The sequence below is a fragment of the Petromyzon marinus genome, chromosome 42, assembly GCF_048934315.1.
Source record: "Petromyzon marinus isolate PM22_M1 ecotype Great Lakes invasive population chromosome 42, UKy_Petmar_22M1.pri1.0, whole genome shotgun sequence".
Lineage (NCBI taxonomy): Eukaryota > Metazoa > Chordata > Hyperoartia > Petromyzontiformes > Petromyzontidae > Petromyzon > Petromyzon marinus.
This window is the reverse complement of record NC_133708.1, coordinates 9926884-9939632: the sequence shown is the minus strand read 5'-3', so window position 1 is coordinate 9939632 and position 12749 is coordinate 9926884. Positions and strand designations below refer to the sequence as shown.

General features: G+C 45.1%; 1 protein-coding gene across 3 annotated transcripts in view; it reads left to right on the top strand.

Moving 5' to 3' along the window:
- The window catches only part of LOC116951221 (E3 ubiquitin-protein ligase PDZRN3-like), a 65460-nt gene that overhangs the window by 43525 nt on the left and 9186 nt on the right, over positions 1-12749 (top strand). For all 3 annotated transcript variants that reach the window (XR_012946566.1, XM_032969708.2, XM_032969707.2), the window contains exons 5-6: positions 3053-3115; positions 5369-5470. Coding sequence is in view for 2 of the 3 variants with exons in the window: in XM_032969708.2 (XP_032825599.1) it covers positions 3053-3115; positions 5369-5470 (165 nt within the window). In the remaining variant the exon portion in view is untranslated. The remainder of the gene's footprint in view (positions 1-3052; positions 3116-5368; positions 5471-12749) is intronic.

Below are 12749 nucleotides of genomic sequence, written 5' to 3'. Positions count from 1 at the left end.
AAAATAAGTAATTTGTTAACGGTACATTTAATAAAGCGCTCGGAATGGTGTGTGTGTGCTGAAACGGTCTTTTGAGATTGATTACACAGTGCTGGAGGCAGGGCTGGGCTAGTCATCATGCAAGAGTGAACGGACATTTATCCATTTCGTTTTGAGTATCATTTAATTTGTGTGCCTGCTGCCAAGGATAACAAACACGTTCTTGCACAGCACGGATAAATGAGTTCAGGGTCATTGCAAAATGGGCTTTCTCTGTGGCATGACCACAAACTTGAATGTTAAATTAAAATTATTATTTTTTTTTAACAAAGATAACTTTTTTTCATCCGGTCAGGTGGCTCAGCAGGAAAGTGAGTGGCTCACAATCAGAAGGTTGTGAGTTCACATCCTGATTAGGGGTTAGCTCAGCCCATCATCCCACTGATGTGGATAAAAAATGGTTGTTCAATGGATGGATAGACTCACTGTTTCCACAGGAATGTGGAATTGCTTTCACTGGCTCAGAGCTGTTAACAGTAGATGACGATCACTGCAGAAATGCTCAGGAGGAAATTACATTTATTCCGCACATTATTAGTCTCTCATAGCAAAAGGAATTTCCGAGAGGCGAATTAATAATTGTAACGTAAATTTAATATATTTGTAACTAAGCTTTGTTTCTTACATTATTATCAGTACTACCTGCCATGGTTGAGAAATATCGGGATTTTCAATGTATGAAAATTCTAAAACACAAGCTGACAATTGCGCAATGAAGCATGGAGAGATGCACGCTTGCGATTACATTGAAAGACAAAAAGAGGAACACACGAATTAGAAGATTAAAACTCCTTCCAGTTCCGACGACGTACGTGTACATATGCGTACGTCATCGTAACGGAACCGGAAAAAAAACCTAAAATAAAATAGCTTCATCAATACCGAGGCTCCCACAAGGCCATGCGGGAGGGCGTGTGGCACAGGTTGGCGCCAGCTATCGTAGAGTGTGGTCGTGTCACTACAGTTATCTGCGGTGAGTACAATATATTTGAAAGCAACGGTGCCACCCCTCTCTAAATTAAATGTAACGCTGAACCGCTTGCGCGTTCCGTGATACAGGGGTGAACGTGACCCCACCCTGCAACAGGAAAGGATTAATGACATAATTAAAACTGCTCAGAAAAGTAAGTGGGGCTTGGGCAGGACGTGTCGCTAGAGGGGACGATGGATCTTGGTCAAGAATAGTGAGCGGCTGTCAGAGAATGAAACACGTCCACAAGGACGGCTACCGAGGAGATGGAGCGATGAAATCAGTTGGACGTCCAGCTGCCTGGTGGATTGTTGCATCGCATGATCGGGAGATGTGTTGGCGGCTCAGGGAGGCCTTCATTCAGCAGTGGATTGACCACGGCTGATAATGACGATGAATTAACACGCTTCGCTGAAGAACGCAACCAAACATATTTTTAAAGATAAATCTTCCCCATATGTTTATATATAGAATGTCAATTTCCCATTGACCTTTTGAGATTGTGAACTCCACAAATCATAGCGCGTGTGTGTATATATATAAATATATAATGTGGGGTAACAGTGGAGGAGTGGACAGTGCACCACGCTATAAACCCGACAAGCTGCATTTGATTTCCACCCCCAGCTAACATCAGTTGCAAGTGATATGTGAACCAGTCCTGGGCCTCCCCTGGGTCAACTTAGCCTCAAACGAGTATCGAGTGGAGTGTGTGCCAGTGGCTCTGGCCTCTCCTCCATCAATTCCTAGCCTTGATGGGTGCCCGCAAACACCAGCGGCAACAGTCTGTTAAAAGCTTTACACGGGATGTTTTGTTTTTGCCCTTTATAAACACACAGTGGATGGTGCAGTGGCTCGCACATTGGACTATGCAATCCAGAGGTTACCGGTTCAATCGCCTGCTGCGAAAGTTGAAACCAAAATGGAGCAAGTTTCTTCAATATGTGAGCCCCGTCCCTCGCGTCTGTCCACCCTGCGAACGCCAGAGTCAGCCGATGGGCAGGTCGCGTGTCTGGCGGGGTCAGGGTTTGTGCGTCCCTGGACAGCGTGGAAGAGCCACGGCTGAAGTCCTATCCCCCAACAAGGGGGGCACTTGCTGGGGGAGAGTATTTAGCGGAGGCATTTTCTTCCAGCAGTCGTGGCGGTCGTCGTGAGCAACCGCGGTGCCGCTCCTCTACCCGGGTTTATCTTTTACACACAAAGTCAAATCACGTCTCTCCACGGTGGCGAGATGTTAACTACCTCGCCCGGTATACAGGAGGTCGTTGCTTCGTTCCGAGTTTGCGTGTTCTCCCCGTGGTCCTGGCGATTTTTCTCCGGGTCCACCGGGTTTCCCCCCCCCCCCCACCCCCTCGATATTTCGAATCAAAGTGCGTTTCGAGTATGTGGCCTTCAATTGAATGCCCACGTGATGATAAGCCACTTTGCTGAGCTTTCATTTGTGATGGCCAGGCCGCGTCGGAAGAAAAAAAAGAGTTATATCGCTCAGTGAGCCTTACCCCCACATTGTGCAAGAGCGCAGAAGCGTGGTCACCACATCTACGCCTCTAGAATAGGAACGAAACAGTAAGACTTCTCAACAAATATGTCTGTTGTAATTACTGGCAAAACGTTGTACTCAGACGGTAAATGTTGTGTCTTGGCTCTCCAAAACACCGGTGTGCTGTACTAGTGACGAATTGGGGGTTGCACCCGATTCAAGAGCCGAATGGCTCACAGGGCTATACCAACAAAAAAATGAACTGAAAATGAACTGAATTGGCACGTTTTGTTTACGTGAGAACTCTGACTAGTTGGCTGTGTCGGGTGGTGGAGGGCTTTAACGACGCATTCATATATTTACGCGACCTAACCCAAAAACAGCTGTCATGGATTTTTGTGAGTTTTAGTACGCACACCTGCTCCGCGATGGCCGACCAGGGCAAAGGAGAGTCACCACGAAGACATTGCATTCCACCCAACCCCAAACCCCAGCGCGCTCACTAACAACTACAGCCGCCTGCCACACGACCCCCTTTGTCTCACACACGACCGTGTCTGCAGATCGACCCCAACAGCATCGCAGCCAAGGACGGGCGCATCAGGGAAGGCGATCGCATCTTGCAGGTGCTTATTCACTCTCCGCTTCTACCCCCCCCACCCACCACCATCACCACCACCCGCGGCTGGGGTGTGGTGTGGAGGGGGGATGTGTGGTGTGGAGGGGGGATGTGTGGGTATGGATGGGGGGTGTGGTGTGGAGGAGGGGGGGTGGAGGGTGGGGGTGTGTGGTTTGTAGGGGGGGTGTGGTGTGGTGTGGGGGAGTGTGGTGTGGACGGTGTGGTGTGGTGGGGTGTGGTGTGGGGGGGTGTGGAGCGGGGGTGTGGAGGGGTGTGGTGGGAGGGGAGTGTTGTGTAAGGGGTGTGCGGACAGCAGCCTGCCGGACTGCCGGCGCTGTCCCCATGCACCGTGCGACGGCAGCCGTGGGGAGGAGGAGGAGGAGGGAGAGGAGGGGGGCCCGGTGGGGTCTCCAGGCGCGGCTTTATCAGCGGCAGACGCGCGCGCGCGTGCCGTGCATGCGAATGGCCGTGGGCCTCGGGAGGCGAAGGGGGAATGCGGCGGGGCGCTCCGAGTCGCCGGCGGCGGCAGCGGCGGTGACGGCGGCGCAATAGAATTCGTCGATTTTGCTCAATCTTGCCGGGAGAGAGAAATAAGAACGATAAGAATAATAATCAAATAACTCTACCGCACAAATAGAGAAAAATGATCCACGGATTTTTTTGCCATCGTGCATCGGCTGGTCAATTAAGCAGTCGTCAGAAGCACCTAGGACATCAGGCAGTATTGTGGCTGGGGCCACACATTCCTAGCTGGATATGCGCGTAAGGTACAGCCTGTATGTTTACCATACTTCACTGTGGACTCTATTTTAGAGTGGCACTGTCTTCATCCAGCAGTGGAATGATCACGGCTGATGATGATGATGAAAAACAACAGCCAATCCTGTCTGCTTGCTATTTCGGCAAACAAATGTTTTTTTTATTTAAAGCTGTCCTGACTGCAGTGATTCATATTCTTGGTTCTTTCGGTAAAGTCACGTTGAAGGGAAACAATAAAATAATAATAAAAATATATAAAACAATAAAATTCTCACGACGTTTCGACTGCAACACAAGCAGGTGATGACTGCTTGTGTTGCAGTCGAAATGTCGTGAGAATTTTATTGTTTTTTATATATTTTTTTTATTTTATTGTTTCCCTTCAACGTGACTTTACCGAAAGAAGCAAGAATATAAATGTTTTGTTAATGACGTTAACAAAGGTAAGCAGCATTCAAACGGCGCTCGACATTTTCAATGTATTTTATGCCATTACAGCATCAGCTTGCAATGCTTTTAGCAACACATGGCGCATTGCACAACGCCACTCACTCTGGCACACTCTACCGGAGCATAAAAATGCCACGCATCTAAACTATAAACTACATTTCGATTTAAAGCTTTCGTGACTGCAATGATTCATCTTCTTTGGTTCTTTCGGTAAAGTCGTGAGAATATTATTATGTTATTTTATTTTATCAATTTATTATTTTATTCTCATTCTACGTGACTTTACCGAAAGAACCAAAGAAGATATAAACTACATTTTTTTTGTGTTACCAGATAAGGCCCACTGAGCTATTGAAGTTATTTTTCAGAAGCTACCTGACCACAGATGATAGCTAAACAAAATGGCTACTCACGCGGACATTTATAGCGGCCAAATGCTCTCAACGCGTGTTTCTAAATGCGGAGGGAAAAAACCGGAGAACCTGCGGGAAAAAAAAAACCAAGTAAGCACGGGGAGGGCACGTGCACACTCTAAACGTACAGGCATCGCCAGGTTCCGGATTGAACCCACGGCCTCGTGTATTCCCGGCGAGGGAGTTAAGATCTTGCCACAGCGGCGCCCCTAACATTCGCGATACTTGGGCGCACCTTGGAACATCCTTGAAACGTGTCCAGCTGACTGTCGTACGAGACTGCACTTAATTTTGTTTTCAGCCCTGTTTTTGCGGCGGCGTGTTTTGTAACGTTGCGTTTACGGCAACGTTTAAAATTTGCCCCCCCATTCGTGAAGCAAGGCTGCTGCTGCTGCTGCAGAGACGCCCACGTGCGAACGTTACACAATGCGTGCGCATTATGTTGACGTCACCTGAGTAAAAGTATTTACGGTACAACATCTCAATATTCACGCTCGATACAAGCAGCACTTACGGATACAATAACAACAACTCGAAGCAATGTTTCTCTGTGGTGTATAACGCGAGCGTCGAGCGTCGCATTAACGCCATGCTTTTGTGCTGGATGGCCTTACACCATTTGTTGTTGTTGTTTTTAGATCAACGGAGTGGACATACAGGGGAGGGAAGAGGCAGTGGCCCTTCTGACAAATGAGAAAAATCGGAGGGTGTCTCTTCTCTTGGCCAGACCAGAAATCCAGGTAATGTCGCGCACACCTCGGCACAGTGACCTCATTAAGCACTGCACGGACCTATTCCACGTTGCCACATCCCTCGCTGTCACTTTGCGCTGAATCCACCAGAGCCTGGGGTCATGACGAGGTGTCGCTGCATGGCCTCCCGAAGCTTTTGCATCTCACTCGGTGCTTTGACCACGCGAAAGTGCAAAAAATATGCTTCTGAGCAGCCGGTCAATTAGTGTTCTTACTTTGAAAGCAGTATGCCTTTTACAAGCGCCATGGCAACGGCATGAGATGATAAGGGGGGGGGGGGGAACATAAACACACATTTATGGAACACGCACAGGCAATTTAGACCATCTGGCTCATCCCTTTATGTATCCATTCTCGACATATTCGATTTGTTTTTTTTTTCTCTCGATAATATTAGCTGCTGTCGGGGACTGGACACGGTGGGGTGCGTACGTGAACACGATCAGAGGCCTTAACCTTCGGAGCCTTCGGTTGGACTTGTAACGCCGTGCCACTGTGATCTGTAAAAAAAAAAATATACACCCGGCATAAACATGAGCATTTGCAAGAGGGATTGACCCACTTCTTCAGCTGTTTAATAGAAAAGATATATCTTATTGCATCCCAATAGACTGTGTATCCTGTGGGCCCGCCGCTCGCGGTATTGCGGTGTGAATTGATGAGCGGTTGAAGGCCAGCAGGCATCATTCTCCTGCATGGCACTTACAGCCAGAATGCCATTACGCCTGTGCAGGCCACGGGGCTGAAGAAGCCACCATTTTTTGCACAGATATTGCTTGTGGTGGTTTTTTTTCTTTTTCGGGCGAGGTAACAAAAAAAAACGCACACGTTACGTACACCGCCAGGATGAATCACGGCATCGAGGCCTTGAAGGTTAACCCTTTCGTCTGCAATCTACCACATTGCCTGCACACGATCAAATGGAGGCACCGTGGCTGCGTTGATGATTCTACTGACCAGACCTTGGGAATTGTGGCGTGACACGGTGCCCCACGTGCTTTCGAATGTTGTGAAACACAGCCGATTTGACAGTGCCTTTGAAAAGTAATGTTCGAACGTGGAATGAAACGATTTTAGTGTGGACTGTGGATGGGCATGAGCATTGCTTCTGAAGATGATCAGGTCAGTTTTGATAAATCCCTGAAACGTTGACTTAAAACCGGCACGATGCCCCGTGGATGGTTTCAGTTGACAAAGTACCGTGACAACCCATATGCGAGTATATCGTTGTGCTATGGGTACATATGTAGTAAATGTCAAATTTTTTTCGAACGAGAAAAAGTATTCAATAATATCTAATCGGCATGTATGAATTGTTCATGAAGATCACTGGAGAGAAACATGTGGGCAATAGAGGTCAGCAGAGCACATAAGCAAAACAGATTTAGTGCATTCGTACTATCAATAGTATTCTGGAAATAATTACGAAATGTCATCATGCCCAGGCTTTGCAGGTTATGAAAGGGCATAAGACTCGGCGGAAATATATGGAGTTATTCAAGCTCTTACTAAACCTAGCCAAAAACAAACATAGTAACGGTACAATCTTTGACAGGGATGCGACCACCGCTATCCTGGTATTGCACAAAGTAATAAAATGCCTATCGGCAGGTGAGTCAGGCCAAGAGATAACACTCTCGGCAAAGTTATTTACAGCGACATTAAAATATGTTTTGCAAAAAATTGGATCGGACGGCTATGTCCTTATCTAGAAGACAATCCAGGAGCATTTACTTAACAGACCGAACCTTGATGATGAGACTCAGAAAGTTGTAACCGGTCTAGAGTGTATGCTTAAAGAAATGTTCCTGTAATAAAAATATTGGTTAAGAGACTCATAAGCTGATGGACAAAATTGTTATTTTATTATTATAGACAGGGTCTTGCATTTTTAGTGAAATGTATATATTACCCACAATCCATCACGATGGCGTGTAATTCCTCATTTTTTTACGTGTACGCACAGGTGACGACGGGTGAAAAAACGAAATCCTACAATATGTTCATAAATTGCACCCATTACATTCACATGGAGGCCTATAATTCACTTCCAATTGTGTACTGTATTGTTATCCAACCAGTCTTCCTAGACCATAGCCAATAGAGTGTCAAAAGGTGATGAATTATAATGCCTTATCAATGCCTCCAGCGCAAAATTAATGCACGCGCGGAGGAACTGCGCCTTGGCAGGGCAGTGAGCGACTTACAAAGTAGGAATTAGCGGATTAGTAGATCCGTTAAGAGGATGAGGGCTCAAAGCCACACCGTGCTCAGGGGAAAATGAGACGGAACGCCCAAATGAAATTCACAGATGTTGCAACCGGAAGCAACCAATGCTTAGGTTAAGTCACCACGAGGTCATGGCCTTCTCCGCACAATGTGTTTGTTAGGCTCTATTACAATGTGAATGCGTGAATGGGAGAAACCAACGTCAAATCGGCAGTGGAGGGGTGTAGTGGAGAATTGAAGGACCCCCACCCACCCCTACCGAGACGTGAATTGAAAGGCCCCAACATCAGCTCCCTCGGGAACTCAAACCTTTTTAGAATTCTAAGAATTAAGTGAAAATGCTTTTGGCTCAGCAACACATACTCAATAGACACAAGTGATGAAAGGAAGGAAGAAAACGATGCAATCGAGAACTTTCTTTCCTGGAAAGAGTCAAATCTTGACTTAACGCTTTCGTGACTGCTGTAATTCATATTATTTGGGTCTTTCGGTAAAGTCACGTAGATAGGTTCAAATAAAATTATAAAAAAACTATGACGTTTCGATTGCAACACAAGCGGCCGTCATCAGGCCGCTTGTGTTGCAAAAGGGGCCCCTGAAATACCCAAAGATTACGTAACGAGTCACTCGGATATTATGGCATTTGTGACACTTCAAATAGCATATTTTCAGATTAAAAGACGCTCTACAAAGTAAGACGAACTAGAAATGTGCGGTAATTTTGATTAAATGTCTTCTTTTTTTTTATCATCGCCAGTATGAAATGCGATTGGGGGAAATCTGACAGAAGCTTCACGAATTGTCAAGTGGTAGCAAGAGCATTGTGAAGGCCTACACGATGACAACTGGGTGGGGGGAAGTCCATAACGAGATTACCAGGAGCGCGAGCCTCCTCCCCTTCCTTCAGAAGTTGCTCGAGCCATTCATCAGAGAGCAAGTCGCAAGTCTACGGTTCGAGATGACGTCATTGTGGAATAAGTTTAAATAAGGAGGGGAAACGATACTTGACAGGATGCATGAATTGTGTGGCAATCTGGGAAACTGGTGAATGGCCAGATGATTGGGCATACTCTACGTGTATCCCACTTCCAAAGAAGGGTGATTCTAAACAGTGTACAGATTACAGGGCAATAACACTGGTTTCTCATGCGAGCAAAGTCCTTCTTTAGTATGATCCTGAAATGGATCCGCTTGAAAACAGAATACGAGATTGCAGATGAGCAAGGTGGATACCAGCATGAGAGAGGAACTAGAGACCAAGTCAACAGTCTCAGGTGCATCATGCATAAGGCAAAACAACATCATCAGCCATTATATATACTGTGAGGAAAAAAGTATTTGATCCCCTGCTGATTTTGTACGTTTGCCCACTGACAAAGAAATTATCAGTCTATAATTTTAATGGTAGGTTTATTTGAACAGTGAGAGACAGAATAACAACAACAAAATCCAGAAAAAGCATGTCAAAAATGTTATGAATTGATTTGCATTTTAATGAGGGAAATAAGTATTTGACCCCTCTGAAAAACATGACTTAGTACTCGGTGGCAAAACCCTTGTTGGCAATCACAGAGGTCAGGCGTTTCTTGTAGTTGGCCACCAGGTTTGCACACATCTCAGGAGGGATTTTGTCCAACTCCTCTTTACAGATCTTCTCCAAGTCATTGAGGTTTCGAGGCTGACGTTTGGCAACTCGAACCTTCAGCTCCCCCCACAGATTTTCTATGGGATTAAGGTCTGGAGACTGGCTAGGCCACTCCAGGACCTTAATGTGCTTCTTCTTGAGCCACTCTTTTGTTGCCTTGGCTGTGTGTTTTGGGTCATTGTCATGCTGGAATACCCATCGACGACCCATTTTCAATGCCCTGGCTGAGGGAAGGAGGTTCTCAACCAAGATTTGACGGTACATGGCCCCGTCCATCGTCCCTTTGATGCGGTGAAGTTGTCCTGTCCCCTTAGCAGAAAAACACCCCCAAAGCATAATGTTACCACCTCCATGTTTGACGGTGGGGATGGTCTTCTTGGGGTCATAGGCAGCATTCCTCCTCCTCCAAACACGGTGAGCTGAGTTGATGCCAAAGAGCTCCATTTTAGTCTCATCTGACCACAACACTTGCACCCAGTTGTCCTCTGAATCATTCAGATGTTCATTGGCAAACTTCAGATGGGCATGTATATGTGCTTTCTTGAGCAGGGGGACCTTGCGGGCGCTGCATGATTTCAGTCCTTCACGGCGTATTGTGTTACCAATTGTTTTCTTGGTGACTATGGTGCCAGCTGCCTTGAGATTATTGACAAGATACTCCCGTGTAGTTCTGGGCTGATTCCTCACCGTTCTCATGATCATTGCAACTCCACGAAATGAGATCTTGCATGGAGCCCCAGGCCGAGGGAGATTGACAGTTCTTTTGTGTTTCATCCATTGCGAATAATCGCACCAACTGTTGTCACCTTCTCATCAAGCTGCTTGGCAATGGTCTTGTAGCCCATTCCAGCCTTGTGTATGTCTACAATGTTGTCCCTGACATCCTTGGGGAGCTCTTTGGTCTTGGCCATGGTGGAAAGTTTGGTATTTGATTGATTGATTGCTTCTGTAGACAGGTGTCTTATACAGATAACAAGCTGAGATTAGGAGCACTCCCTTTAAGAGTGTGCTCCTGATCTCAGCTCGTTACCTGTATAAAAGACACCTGGGAGCCAGACATCTTTCTGATTGAGAGGGGGTCAAATACTTATTTCCCTCATTAAAATGCAAATCAAGTTATAACATTTTTGACATGCGTTTTTCTGGATTTTTTTGTTGTTATTCTGTCTCTCACTGTTCAAATAAACCTACCATTAAAATTATAGACTGATAATTTCTTTGTCAGTGGGCAAACGTACAAAATCAACAGGGGATGAAATACTTTTTTCCCTCACTGTACATGCTTTGTGGACTTCAAGAAAGCATTTGACTCGGTCTTGCATGATAAGTTCTGGTGGACCACCACTAACATGGGATTCCCACTACATCTAATTTAATTACGGGCAAACACTTTATTAGACGCAACTTCTTCTTGGTTCTTTTGGTAAAGTCACGTAGAATGGAAATAAAATAATAAAAATAAAACATAATAAAATAAAATTCTCACGACGTTTCGGCCACAACACAAGTAGCCTTTTTCAGGTGAAGGAACAGAACTGTCGGGACGACAGCGCTTCAATGAACACTGCTAAGCTTGGCAGCGTCTTTTAAGGTAGGTGGGAGGAGCAGAGCGCCTTGACGGAGTTTACATATCAAACAGAAGAATTTAGCATTGAAATAGCTGTGTTAATGTGTTGGATTAGCAGGGTGTTAATGTCAGAAATTAGCATGTAACTGGGAGATTAGCATGATGTTAGTCTGAGGGATTAGCATGTAACTGGTCACGGAAGTAGCTATGTTAAAGTCAGAGTTTACATATCAACAGAGGAATTTAATATATTGACGCTAAAGAACTGCAACTACCCAAATACCATACAATAAAACGATGTGAAAGAACTAAGTATAAACTACATCAATATAATAAATGTACTCAATATATTCTTCTTAACATAAAGTAACTGGGTATACACTACACTATATAATGAATGCCATATAGTAAACTGATAAAAAAACTAAAATATAAACTACATCAATGCTATCAATAAACTCAATATACTCTCCAATCAGCTGAGCTACTAAGAATAAGTCGTTATACATTACAATTATACGTCGAAAAAAGTGGCGGTTTCTTTTTTACGTTAGCACCACGGAAAGCACGCGTTCAACACGATGCAAAATAGTACCCAAAATAAATAATGACAACTGAAGTCGTGATTTGACTGTTTTGCTTCATGCGTAAAATACTAAAGGGGGGGGGGGAACGACTACAAATGTGAGGGTAATCAGTCCACATTACACCGGTGTCTCAAGTCTGAACAAACTTCCAATTATTCAGCTTTGTGGATGCCGATCAGAATATTGTACCATGGAATCCCAGCAGTGGACACGTTCACACATTTCGCGAAAAAGAGAACACAGCACAATGCAATGACATACAAACTAATATATTGTTTAACCAGGTAAGGCCCACTGGCTATATAGCTTTTTTCAGAAGTGGCCTGGCCACAAATAATAGCTCAACGAAGTGGCTTATCACGTGGACATTTCTAGCAGCCAAATACTCTGAACGTGTGTTGATTCTAAATGTGGAGGGAAAAACCGGAGTATCCGGAGAAAAAAAAAACACTCGACCATGGGGAGGGAGACATGCAAACTCCAAATATACAACGGGCGTCAGGGTTGGGATAGAACCCACGACCTCTTGCATACCAGGCGAGCTAGTTAACATCTCGCCACCACGGCGGCCCCATTGCATCACTGTGAAAGCTTAAGTGAGAGGTAAAGGTGCATCCCTGCAATTGGTAGATGGGATTAAGGAACTTGCCGACTGTTTCAATTGTTGCGCTTGAAGATGTCGTTAAATTGTAGACCCCTGGATTGCAAGCCCAGTGCGGTGACCGTTTACACCGTGGCAATTAGCCCAATTACATTCATAATACACAAAATCAAAGAATTGGAAGGATTCCAATTCAGGACCGTCTATTATGAAGAAAGAAAATGACACGCAAGATTGAAATGTATAGGATGTTTCTTTCCTCCGGTGACTGATGAATTCTTCTTCAGCATCTTTGCTTTGTAACCATTAGCAGAGTTATTTTCCATGACTAGGTTTTCGCCAACAGAGCAGAAATGATGCGCCACCACTAAAATGATAATGCAATGCAAGCTGTTGCAGAGTAATGGATTAACGACCAGATAATTGAAATAAATAGGAGCAATTTTTCCAACTTGCCTTGATGTCAGGGAAAGCTGCACAACACAACAGATGCCTTCAAAATTATTTGGAGATTAACAGATACGTGGAATCATGAAAGCACAAACTAAACCAAAGCCTGATTAGCCTCCTTAATTGTGTACTGCATTTCTGGCAACTTTTTCTTCGCAAAGTAAATGTGGGGCCTAATGCAGAGGGAA